This window comes from Rhopalosiphum padi, chromosome 1 (genome assembly GCF_020882245.1).
Source record: "Rhopalosiphum padi isolate XX-2018 chromosome 1, ASM2088224v1, whole genome shotgun sequence".
In the NCBI taxonomy this organism is placed as follows: Eukaryota; Metazoa; Arthropoda; class Insecta; order Hemiptera; family Aphididae; genus Rhopalosiphum; species Rhopalosiphum padi.
The window spans coordinates 43,940,022-43,953,629 of record NC_083597.1 but is presented as its reverse complement, the minus strand read 5'-3'; the positions used below and the strand labels follow the sequence as shown (position 1 = coordinate 43,953,629).

Genomic DNA, 13,608 nt, shown 5'->3' with positions numbered 1-13,608 from the left:
CGTACCTACTGACTAGGCATGTTGTTATTATTACACGCGGTGTATTATAGAAATTATTATATTAAAAATATATAGTACATAATAATAATAATAATAATATATGTGGCACCCAATCGGGACGTGGGAGTTGGTGCGTGTAAAATGTAAATACGCGCACGGGTCTCGGCCGTCGGGCGGCGCGTCGGTCGGCCACTGCCGGCGGTGAGTTGCTCGGCAACGTTGCGGACGGCCGCGGAGCTCTCTCACCATACGTCCGCTTGATAATAGAGAACGGTGTCTGTCGCTCCGTCCGCCGCCACCATCGAATTAAAAAAAATAAGGATATCGATAGTACGAAAACACACTAACAATAATAATAATAATAATATTATAATTTTTATTATTATAACAAAACGATATTATTACATTGTACGACATAACATATTATAATATTATCGGTCGTCGCCTGCCGGTGACGGATAACGTTCTGTTCCGCGGCGCACATCAGACGACGAGTCGCGCGCGCGCCGCGATGGTTCGCGATCAAGACGAACGCCGCCGTCTGTTTTCGCACGATCGCGCGGATCTCGGCCGTCACTGATAGCTCGCGCCGCCCGACCGCCGCACAGCGCGCGCGTGTGTGTGTGTGTGTGTGTGTGTGAGTGTGATTGTGTGTGCGCGCGCCTGCCCGTGTGTGCGCGCGTATATTTAGTAGTGCGTGTGCGTGTGTGTGTGTGTGCGTGCGTGAGTGTGTGTGTGTGTGTGTGTGTGTGCGCGTTATCTTCCGTGTGCCGTTAGTGTCGTAATATTGTAGCTGCGGGCCCAGCGATCGCATCGCCGCCTCCGCCAACGCCGCCGAACGGTCGACCCGACCAGGAGATCCGTCGAACCGACCGACGACATTAATTGTTGTCACATCGTGTCGTGGTGAGTATGTCGTAGGTGGGTGTCGAAGGCCGACGCGGCGACGGCGTGTACCGACGCTGCTGATTATCATACCTAATTATTATTATTTAGGTAGTATTAAAAAAATATTATCGTTTTCGTTATTGCAATAACAATATTATACACAGCCAAGGACACGACGAATGCTCGCGGCTCGCCACACGATCCGCGCGCGTGTGTGTACGTTATTGTTTTCACTCGGGACTTACCTCCTACTGTCGTGCAAAACTGCAAAACGGTCGTTGATTTTTCGGGGACCGTCGGTGCACTTCTTGTCCACCGACGACGACCGCCGTCCTGACCGACCGACTGACCGGCGACCAGTGACCGCCATCTGACTGCGTTGTTTTTTTGCAGGAACGAATAAGGATGAGTACCAACAGCGATAACGCCGCTAGGCTGAACGTGCCCGATGAGTTGAGAGAGTTGCTGCTCGACTTCACGATCGGTTACTTGCTCGAGCAGCCCAACAATCTCATCGACTATGGCATAGAGTTCTTCGAAAAACTCAAGAACACCAAGTCGTCCTCCAGCATAAAGCAGCAGACCGCTGGAGATTTTAGCGACGAAGACGACGCTTCAGACATAGGTATGTTGTATCTCGTTTTGCTTTTATAGTTTTTATTTCATTTGATAAGAGTAACCTTATCTTCTCGTTACCTTGTGAACAGATTAGCCTGTATAACTGCTCTGCATATATAACTCATACTAGTACTATACTAGTTTTTAAAAAATTAGCCATATTATTTAAATATAATTTTTTTTTAATCACCCTTATACGATTTGAACACATATTAAAACACTTCTTGTTTTGAAAAACCTCTTTGACAATCCTTCTCGTGATGGGAATGATTTTTATTTCTCAAATAAATATAATGATCAGAGCTCAGGACTTAATGCGTTTTAGCTTACCAAAAAGAACTATATACAAACATTAGCATTCAGGTTGACATAATACCAAAATATACCCACACATTAATATTTGTTTATAGGTACTCTAGTTTTATTATTGCAGATAAAAATGTAATCTTGCATTGGTGGAATTTGGTTTTATATGGTCTATAATGTATTTTATATTATTACTATCAAATAACAATACCTACCTACAATGCATACTTATGAACACAAAATCCATGTTACAATAGTCTTACAACTTGTAATAAATGTATAGCACAAGTTATAAAGGATTATACATTCTTTATTAAAACAATTTTACTTTATTAGTTGGTGGTAGATACAATGGCAATTTTTTCCTTGAATATAATATGTAAATCTGATTACGAGTCAATTGATTTAACATACACAGTGTTTAATATTATTTTCAATAGTATTTGTTTATTTATTTAATATAATATTTATACTTACCTAAACATTTTCTGAATGGATTTGTATTGAACATTTCAGTATCAGTAGATATTATTACACAATAAGTAATAAAATTCATCATTAAAATAACATAATTTTCATTTATACATAAAGTACCCATTCTCTCAATACACGTCATGTATTAAAATTCATTTTTCATACTTTTTCTTTACTCTTTGTGTCATTCATTTATAAGTTTTCACCATGAGTTGTATGAAGATATTTAGATTAAACAAAAAAGGTTGTTATAACTTAATTAATGCTCAAAATGATCAGTATATATTTCAAGTTGAAGATCATTTTGTCGAAACTACTAAATGTTTAAAAATGTCGTCTTTTAAACTCAAATTCAAACCTAATGACTCTTTTTTAGGACCTTGGTCATTAAACATAGGTAATCATTTAATGAGTAATTTTATTTATTATGTTCATATATATATATTTATTTAATTAAATATGACTACCATTTAATTTTGTTTAATTAATTTTATCTTTTTTTTTTTCATGTAGAAGCTCCACCAACACGTTATAGTTCTAGACGTAAATCAGTTTTTGCAGAAACATATAATCCAGAAGAAGATGAAGAAGAAGAGGGACCAAATGTATTAAATGAAAATTTGCTTATTTAATTTAGTTTATTAAAATAAATATTTTTTTTAGGTTGTATTTCCTAAATCTGATGATCAACGTCAAGCACTTGCAGCTAGTGTTAAAAATATATTCATATTCAGGGCCTTGGATCCTGTAAGTCTGAAAGTTCATTAGTTTAATCACCATAATTTTAAGAATATTTTTAATTTTGAATAGCAAAAAAGGCACAAACTTTTGAAGTACTGGTCAAAAGAATTTGACAGTTAGGTTGTATATACATTTTTTAAGTGATAATAATTTTTGAAAATATTTGAAACTTTTCTAATAATATGTCTTACAACATTGTTAATTAATGAAAAGGTGTTTTGTGTTAAAAAAAAATGCAATTAATAAAAGGTAAATAAATAAATTTTTATTTTTTATACTTAAAACAATTTAATAATTTTGGTGGAATAATTTTTTTTATTATTATTTATAACGATAGACCATTTGGGCAATTTGAATTAAATTTATTGTTTTGGTTTGTATTTACCTTTTTCATGATAAAGAAGTTAACTGAAGTGATATACTATATTTAATATTATTATTGTGTAATTATCATTAATGTCACTATGAACATTTTCTTTTATCATTAAATTTAACCTATATTTGGGAAATTTTTTGGCAATATGCTGACAGTGCTTATAAATGATATATTGTATAGTACAATATTATAAATGAATAAAATTTACATTTTTTCTATGTTGTATAGATTTTAATATTCCTTAGATACTTTTATGTTTTGTTTCTATTTATTGTTTCTTTGTAACACATGACAATAACTGATCTGTTCACTTTCTTCAAATTGTAAAATTAGAAAAATACTAATTCTTTAGTAATACAATACTTAAATTTAAGTTTGTTTCTATATAGTATCATAAGTTCGGCTATGGTTTTATTTCATACACATCATATATTTTTAATGGTTTTGTTGATAACACATTGAAAAACACTTCTTTCTTTATGTTAATTTTTCAAAATATTTCAATAAAAACCACTCATATTTTGTTCTTAATTTTTACAATAGTATTCAAAATCATTATTTTAACATCCAAATAAATCAATTTAGTAATATATTAAGTGTAGTGAAAAAACATATGACACTTTGTAATCACAATATTGTTTTGTAATACCTAATTATTACATAAAAATTAATTGTTTATAATTTACATTTAGGGTTTATGTAGCTTTTATTTATAAAAAGAACATTTAAAAATGCTGCAATAATGTATAATAATAATAATAAAAAAAGTTTATCGAAATTAGTAAAACAAATTTTGAATCTTTAAAATTATTATACATAACATTCTGTCATTTTTATTGTACTTAATTAAAAAGTACATATAGTTGAAACAAGTTAAGTTTTGTATTGTATTTTGAAATGTTAATTTAAAAAGATTTCTATAAATATTAATAATACTATAAATATTGTTTTTTTTCTATAATTTTGTTAAGTAGATATTAATTGTACATATTGTAATTTTGTTTTCTTTAATATTATTTATTTTATTTTAGGAACAAATGAACAATGTGATTGATGCAATGTTTGATCGTGAGGTGCATGCTGGAGATGATATTATTAAACAGGGTGATGATGGTGATAACTTTTATGTTATCGACAGGTAATATTTAAATATCATACTGAGTTTCCTGACGAAGAAAAAAAAATAAAGAACAGTATTAATTATTATAATAATAACATTTTTAGAGGTACATTTGAAGCTTATGTCACGGATGCAGATGGAAATGACCGTTTGGTGCATACATATGAACATAAAGGTAGTTTTGGAGAACTTGCATTACTTTATAACATGCCTCGAGCAGCAACTATTAAAGCAAAGTCAGATGGCCTTCTGTGGGCTATGGATCGTCAGATATTTAGACGTATTGTATTGAAGAGTGCATTTAAAAAACGTAAAATGTATGAAGAGCTCATTGAAGTGGTTCCTATGTTAAAAACATTACAAGTAATTAACAATCATGAAATTGTATATTATAAGTATTAATTTAAACTATAATTTTTGTTTTACATTTTCAGTCATATGAGCGCATGAATTTGGCTGACGCTCTAGTCCCTAAATACTACCAAGACAAAGATTGCATTATAAATCAAGGTGATCCGGGTGATGGCATGTATTTTGTAGAGGAAGGCATTGTTAATGTATTAGTAACCAGTGAAACTGGTGAACAAATTAAGGTTTGTTTAAAATTATTGGTGGGTTCTTTTCAAACCCTTTAACACTTCAAACTTTAAGAAATTCAAACAGTTTGAAATTGGATACAAATTTAAGTTTGAATCCAATCAGTTTAAATATTTTGAGAATATTGAAGTTTAAGAAAAATGTTGAACTTATGAAAACTGAATTTTTGGCACATCCTTATTTTAAAATAGATATGAATTATGTTTTTGTACTTAATTTATTTTATTTATTCATTTTCAATAGGTTAATCAAATAGAAAAAGGTGGTTATTTTGGTGAATTGGCTCTTGTCACTCATAAAGGTCGTGCTGCGTCAGTGTTTGCTGAAGGCAAAGTCAAACTAGCATGTATGTATTTTATTATATTTTAATAGATACAAATATCATGGAAGCTTGATAAATATTTTTTATATATTGCCTATAATATGTTGGAAATTGCTCATAAAATATGACATACATTGGGTAAAATGTCTAAAATAGTTGTAAATATTGTTTAGTTTCTATCTATTTTTTTTTTTTTTAAACATGGTATTTGTTATTAGGAAATAATGTGTTCAATGTGTTGTGGTGAATTAAATGTGATATAGGTTAAGTATATCTAAATCTGATTTAGGTCAATTGAGAAGTATGTATTATGTGTATTTTATTAGATTAATTTTGAATTATTGAATCAACAGTAGGCAATAAGCAACATATTGGTATTATAGGATCTGGTGGTTAATCGTAAACTATTAAATTGACATTTTTTTTTTTTTTTTTTTTTTAATAACTTATTTAGAAAAAATAAATTCTTTTATATTATGATTTATAGTAGGATAGCATAAGTTTTTTTATTGTTATCGGACATAAGGCATTAATCTATTAAATAATATAATACAGATTGATATTAGTATATCACTAGTTGTTTCCAAAATATACAAAAATAAAAATAATTTAATCTATTCATTTTTAGCAACAAACATAAATATTACTAAGGAATATATTATAATTAAAAACTTTCTTTTGTTGTATAACGGGTTTAGAATTTATCTCGTAATTGAATATGTCACAAACCACAATGGATGTATTAAATTTTAATTCAATGATAAATTGTGTGAGAGTTTTGAGTAAAGGCAACTTCAGTATCTATAGTTAAAGGCAGTTTATGTTATGTCATATTTATAAAGTTTATGATTAATTCAGAAGATTTAACCGATTTTTATTTAAAACCTTCCATTGGTGGTTTAAATGTATTTTACTATTAACTAATAAATCAAATACTAATATGTTGTAGAAAGTTACAAGTAGGCCATGGTATAAATAGCTTTAATTAATTAATTGAGAAATGTAAAGTTATGTCATTCTATCGACTCAAGAAATGATAATGTTTGATTATTGTCTCAGTGGTTTGCATCTTGACCATGTTAATCAAATTAATGATTTGGAGTTTATTTATGTTCTATCGTGAAAATTTCTACTTCATATTGATTACATCGTTAAAGCTATGAGTGTACTTGGTTTTATTAGATAACACTCCTTAATATTTAACTCTCTTAAATATCTCTCTGTGCTATATTGTGTACATGCGGTATCAGAGTATGGCACTATTGTGTGGTCACCATATACTTAAGGTGATAGACAATGAGTTGATAAAGTGCAGATCAGATTTCTAAATAAATTATGCTGGGTGGGTACTGTTTAAATATAGTTTATCCACCCAACGATTATCAGCTTATAAATTAGATACTTGGTTTTAAATTACTATCATCTTGATCAGAGTTTCTCAACTTTTTTTTTATTCACATACACATTGACCTCTTGCCACTGCTCTACATACTCTCAAGGTATGTCTCTATTTAGAAGTAGGATTTATTCAATATGTTTTTAGGTTTGTAGTCTTATACTGTTGTTGTGTGAGTATAAAACGAACATTAATGTATGTTTTCAGCATTTTGCTACTACCGTCTACTGCATGTGCATATGTCACTTAACAAGAAAAAAAAATATTCTTGTTCGCTCACAATTATAAACATTACAAAAAGAGTTAAAGAAATTCCACTTGTTTGATTGTCTGACATTAATTTTGAAAACATATTAAGTAGGTTGGACTGTTTTCTTGGTTTGCTCTAAAAAAAATTTCAAGTTATACTTTTAGTAAATATTCTATAATGAATATTATGATTATTTATTTTTTCAAAACACATTTGATTTGTATTTTAAATGGCCACAAAAATGAAAAATTTAAATTAATTTCTGATTAAACATAGGAAAAAGGCATAAATATTAAAATCAAGTTGATGCAAGTATTTTTCTTATACTTCAGTGTATGTATTGGTCTAAATTCTAAACAGAATATTAAAAAAACAATTTTTTCTAACTCCCTTAATAATATATATGATTAAGTATCCATTTTTAAAATATAAATTCAATATTTATTCTTGTAGACTATAGTTCTTAACTTTACTTAAATTTAATATACACATTTAAAAATTATTAGTTTTGAATTCCTAATGTTGTCTACTATTATAGTTTTTATGGCTTAACTATACTATATGGTATTGATGGATGTATACTGTATAATATTATATAGTATAATAGGTATGAGTAAGATTCTGACTGTATCTTCTACAAAAATATAGTATACACACATTTTATACAAATTGACAGTTTATCCTTGTAATCAGATACAAATTTTGAAAAACTATTTGAATTTCAACTCAGCAACAATTTTAAATGTAGAGAATTTTAAACTGATAATAATACTATACTATTTATACTCTAAAAACGCCTAATGTCTTAAAGTTCGTGTTTTTCACAATTATTAAGAAAAGTGCTGAAAATGTGTTACTTTTGAATCCCTATAATACATTAAGTCATTAAGACAAAAAAAAAATAAATAAATAAATAATATTTGTTGAACATTTGTGACGGCGTGACACATTTTATATCTTTTTTACACACAAATAATCATTTACGAGTACATTTATCCTCACGCTTAGGAAGTTGATTATATTAAGCCCCTTGAAAATGCCTGTACCACTTTCTTAATTTCAAATTGTAATTTGGAAAGTTTTCTCAAATTTGTATATCAAATTATAAAATTGTGGCAATTTATAAAATAGATTAAAATTTAAAATCATAAATATACTTAAATTTAAATACTAACTCAAAGTAACATCAAACTGATTCGCTTGGAATATAATCGAATGGCTGGAATAGATAAAGGCAAAAGCACCAACAATTATTGTTAAGAAATCAATTATTATCACAATTCACCATAAAATTAAAATACTGTCTAAAAATCACGTTTATAGGGGGTCGTTTATAATTATTAGAGTTGATTCAATTTCATTAATTGTTATATTAATACCCCCAACGCAAGCCTAATACATAAATTATATGTTCCAACTATCCTAATTTTCGAATTAACTTATTTTTATGCGCATCAACGATCGCTGTACCTAGTGCTTTACACTCGGTACTCGTTTATATTTCTTTGATTTCAGTTTTATAAAAAAGGAAAGTGATATTGCATAAAATTTTCTTTTTTTAATGGTAATTTATTTTTTATACCGTCTATAACCTAAGACTAAGTGGTTCTTTTCTGCTAGAAATGATTTCTAACAATTAAACAAACTATAGACGTTTAATTTCCTCTTACAAAGTAATTTTCATACCTACTCATTGTATTGATAGTAATTAAAATGCATTGAAGATTGTTTTGTTCCTTTTCTTCACAGTTTTACTTTTTTTTTTTTAATACTGGAAATATGACGTGTTCTCAAAACGGAACTTTTTCGCATATTTATACCATGAGCATCTTTGATTTAATATTTATTTGGCCATAATATAGTTAGGTTATATTACATTTAAATTATTTTGATAATCATTTTTAAATTGCGATAAAATGCACTTTTGATTTCATACGATAACACATTTCTTAGCCTTCTAATCAACTTGGATCATATAAAGTTATAATGCATATTCGAAGAAGTGCTATCAGCATTTATCGATATCATGCAATATGTATATTGAATAATTAGAGTTCAGCGGTTCATTTTTAACGGTTTATTCAACTAAGAAAATCAGTCACTAAACTAATATAGATGTTTTATTTTATTAGGTATATGAATATGCATCTGGATTTGAGAATTTAAAATGAACAATATTAAAGTAGTACGATCCCGTATTGCTTTATGGTGCCGACCGATATTATCTGTTCCTATTTCCTACCCTACATCCTTTTAAATGTTGCTTACGTGAATTTACACCAAAGAATTTCATTTTAAACCGTCTGGAACAACCTAAATTTCTTTAACTGCGTCGAATGCTGCAGGAATGTTATAATAATCTCGTCAACAGGACTCTTGAATCCTACCCATTCATACATTAAACAGTAGCCGAGCTGTGCCAGAGGGGGTCATAAAATGATATTTTTGTTGTGTTACTGTTCGAGTGAAAGTTAAGAAACTGGGACATTATTAAACGAGAGGGTTGTTTTCTGTAATAAACAGATTGTTTAAATAAACCCTTTTACGAGAATACAAAATAAAAGTATAATATATTTTCCCTGACCGAACACAATATAAATTAAAACATCGTGACAAGGCAAACCTCTTGAGTTGTTAATCAATGTTTTTTTTCCCACTGTTAGTGGTTGAAGTAGTGGTGTATGTTGGAGGAACCGGATTTTAATAATGTGTTTTAATTGATTTTTATACTTAACAATGTCCTAAGAAAATCTCGTAAATAATAAACACGTTTACAGAATATAACTTGGAATTTAACTAAATTCGGGTGACTTTATTATTGTTTTCAGTTGATTGAGTTCTTGTTTTGCTATATTATTGTTTAAATAATAAATAAAGCCATAAAGGGCTGTATTATATTTGTTGTCAAACACCATCAGCCACCATAAAATGCCTATTAATTTCAGTTTCTTATAAAAATTAAATGAACTTGGAGATAATTATGTTTTTCTTTCTATTAGTTGCATCAATCTTTCATCAATAACTTAACGTTTTATTTCCAAAAGTACGTTACAAACTTACAACTATTCTGATTTAAATTCTGAAAAAATATTATACTAAATATTATACCTCTTATTTTTTTATACAATTTAAGAAATAATAGCTGAGCCATACTCTTTTCATATTTTTAATTTTATTAAACGGATTTTATAAATGTCAACACAATTGTTAAGTTTAATTTAATATACTAAAATATTTTAAAATAACTTGAAAAAATGCTGTTTGTTTCTCTTCTTTCCAATACTGTTTAGGGTAAAAATCGAAGTAGTTATTGTCTAATATACATACTATTAAAATTATATCTATTAAATATTAAATATATAATATTCTTTCATGATCGCCGAATAGATTTCGAACATGGGTATGCGAGTTCGTAAAATAGTCCCCTCTGTAAGTTTATCATACCTGTATTCTCTTGCTGATAATTTATGACTAACATAGTAAAACAATAATAATATAATATAGCTGACGTTCGAATTCAAAAGGTGTTGTTTATTAAATGTTCTTTAGAATTTATTAAAACGTGATCCAACTATACTGCAGCAGTAATGCTCTCGGGTATATTGATCAGTTCTGACAACTGACAAAATATGGAATTGATGATAAGGATTTCTTGAATATATAACATTTAAAATATGTGTATTTTTTTTATCCTTATAATTTATGTTCACATTTATTGTATTTTTTACACTAGAAACTATAACAAGATTGTTTACCTAATTAATTTCTTGTTTGAATTCATTATGATAAAATAACTTACTCTTGGAAGTTTCATTTTTGTATGTAAAGTTGTTGTTATATCTAGAAAATTAGGTTTTAACGTGTTATAAGGTCTGAAAATAATCGGGGTGAAACAATTGTGCCAACAATATTCATGGAAAGCCCGATAAGAGCGCAATTTTTTGGACAAATGCCATGTTTTATAATATAAAATAAATATTATTGTTGAGCATTGTATTTTACGTATTTATTTTTTTATTTTTGTTCAGTTTTGGACGTTGATGCATTTGAACGTTTGCTGGGTCCATGTATGAACATAATGCAAAGGAATATTGAGGACTACGAAAATCAACTGGTGAAAATCTTTGGCTCCAAGCAAAATATGACTGATGTCCGATGAATGGTTAACGTTTGACCGGTCGCTACGATTGTGTTGTACATCCATTGACCATTTGTAGTTGTATTTTTTCTTATCCTAACGATGTTTGGTAAATCATTATTTATTATTTTTCTTAATTTACCATTAGAAAATATTATATATGAATATAATTTAAACTTTAGATACAGTTTCATAATACAAACAATTACAATCAAACAAATTGACATCCCTTTTTGTATACATAACGTGTATATAATATAATATATAATAATTATATTGATATGATAATCTTTTTGAACAACTACATCATAACCTAAGATATAAACGACTGTATTACTTCAATTTTATTGTGCGCTTTGATATGAATGTTAGTTGCGTGATGACATGTATATTATATAATACAAAGATGATTAATACTAATATATCTACAAGAGCTGTATTTTTAGTCGTACATTTTAGGTTTCAAAACGATATAATACTATGATAAATACTATTGTTACTTCGCGGTGTTATTATAATCACGAGGAATGATGAACACAATTTGGTTTTTCAATTTACTTTGTTCAAATGTCTATCTGGGGTAAAGTTTTCTATTCTTTATATAATATAATAATAATTACAATGCAGTACGAGAGTATTTGATTATTAGAATTTAAGCAGATTCTATCTCATCTCGACCAATAAACTTTATTTAAGGTGAACTTCATTTAATTGTTAGGTCATTCAATATAAGAACAACACATACGTTGCCGAATCGTTTCTCTTTTATATTACACAATAAAAATTGTATGCCGTATCCGATTGATCGTGCGCTGAGTAGTTAAAATAACTTTGGGATTTGGGGCGAGCCACAGCTCTCAGACAGACTACATGTTTAAATGTAATTTTCCACTGACATTAAAGTTACCTTTTTTTTTAACCCCAAATGTTTGTCGCGATGTTCAAAATTTTTCAATTTGTTTTTATTTATCTCTTGCTAGTAACGAACCACAAAAACTCGTGAAACACGCTCCCGAACGTAATTTCACATTGTATGAGAAATACGTACCTATATGTAACGCCACGACATTAATCTTTGTGCTACTCCACCACCTTAAACGGATTTTGTGTAATTTAATTATAAACATGTATGCCTCGCTTTTTTCTTTTTAATATTATAAAACATTCGGTGACGGAATGATTCCAAGATATGACTGCCCTGTAATAACCCTGTTAGAGATAAAATGCCGTTTTAAAAATTATAACCGTGTACCAAAACACCTCTAGGCCATAATCAACTAACCCCAATAATATTATTTTATTTAGGCGGTAGGTGATAAAAATTTAACAAAAATAGCCATATAATAATAATATATATATATACCTATGAAGACTTAATTTAGATGTTTAATTCATAATGTTAGAGTCACAATTATTATGATTAATAATTATAATATAATAATAATGTTTTATATAATATATAATATCCGGGTGCAATAAATGTATAGGTTTTACATTTATCTATACATTATTATTTATAGGTAACCCAATAATTTTGTTTTTGTTTTGTGTTTTTTGTTTGTTTTTATTTTGTCTTACTCTAGTTGTTATTTAACACACCCATCGTATTAGGCACGTAAAATATTGTATCGTAGTAATTGTTTTTTTTCTATCGTATTAGTGAAATAATATTGTAGTCAATGATTTAATCATAAAGTTTTGTTTATTTATATATATATATATATATTGTTTATTTTTTTTTTGTTTGGTGGTTGCGATTAATTATTATGTTATTATGTGAGCCTTTTTATCCTTCCTAGAGTATTATTACCATGTGTTTATTTTTATTTTTATTTTGTTTTAGTGAATATTATTAAAACGCAAAGTTTATTATAGGCTATTCCAGTACGATAAATAATATTTAATAATAATAAAATTGTATTTACCATTTTTTAAGTAATAATTAAATATAATATTGAAAACTGCACAACTGTTGGTCGTTTCATGTTTCCCCGTAATTGTACGAAATCCTCCTAAGTAATCCTTCTCAAATACAACATAATATTATTATGCGTACTGCGTGATGATAATGTATACCTATAGTATGTATTATTATAATATACAATATTACAATAATGTACAATGTATATATTTTGTCAATATATTATTCGTCTCCCTTCGGATAATCATAATAATAATTATATACCTACGCAGAATATTGTAGATTTATTAATAGGGAAGAATAGTGAACGTGTTTCAGTCCGACGTTAACCTATATTGATAAATTCTACACTTCTAGTATATATATTAAGTATTAAGCAATATAATATGTATATATTTACTTGCCCTAGTTCATATTATATACCTATCAGGGCTACTGTTTACCCCAACGCACCGGAGTGG

At 28.5% G+C, this 13,608-nt stretch overlaps 1 protein-coding gene across 3 annotated transcripts; it reads left to right on the top strand.

Annotated features, from left to right (window-relative positions):
- The first annotated feature begins 290 nt into the window (after nucleotides 1–290).
- LOC132926331 (cAMP-dependent protein kinase type II regulatory subunit) lies at nucleotides 291–13,195 on the top strand. Of its 3 annotated transcripts, none has more exons than XM_060990682.1 (9): nucleotides 291–906; nucleotides 1,282–1,513; nucleotides 2,800–2,891; nucleotides 2,950–3,033; nucleotides 4,435–4,541; nucleotides 4,628–4,886; nucleotides 4,958–5,116; nucleotides 5,364–5,466; nucleotides 11,117–13,195. In XM_060990682.1, exons 2-9 carry the CDS (start codon nucleotides 1,294–1,296, stop codon nucleotides 11,245–11,247), a joined length of 1,155 nt encoding a protein of 384 aa, XP_060846665.1. In that variant the 5' UTR covers nucleotides 291–906; nucleotides 1,282–1,293; the 3' UTR covers nucleotides 11,248–13,195. The 3 variants fall into 3 exon arrangements, with proteins under 3 accessions (XP_060846665.1, XP_060846673.1, XP_060846680.1); XM_060990690.1 differs by lacking the exon at nucleotides 291–906 and adding an exon at nucleotides 972–996; XM_060990697.1 differs by lacking the exon at nucleotides 291–906 and adding an exon at nucleotides 983–1,104.
- Nucleotides 13,196–13,608: the final 413 nt, after the last annotated feature.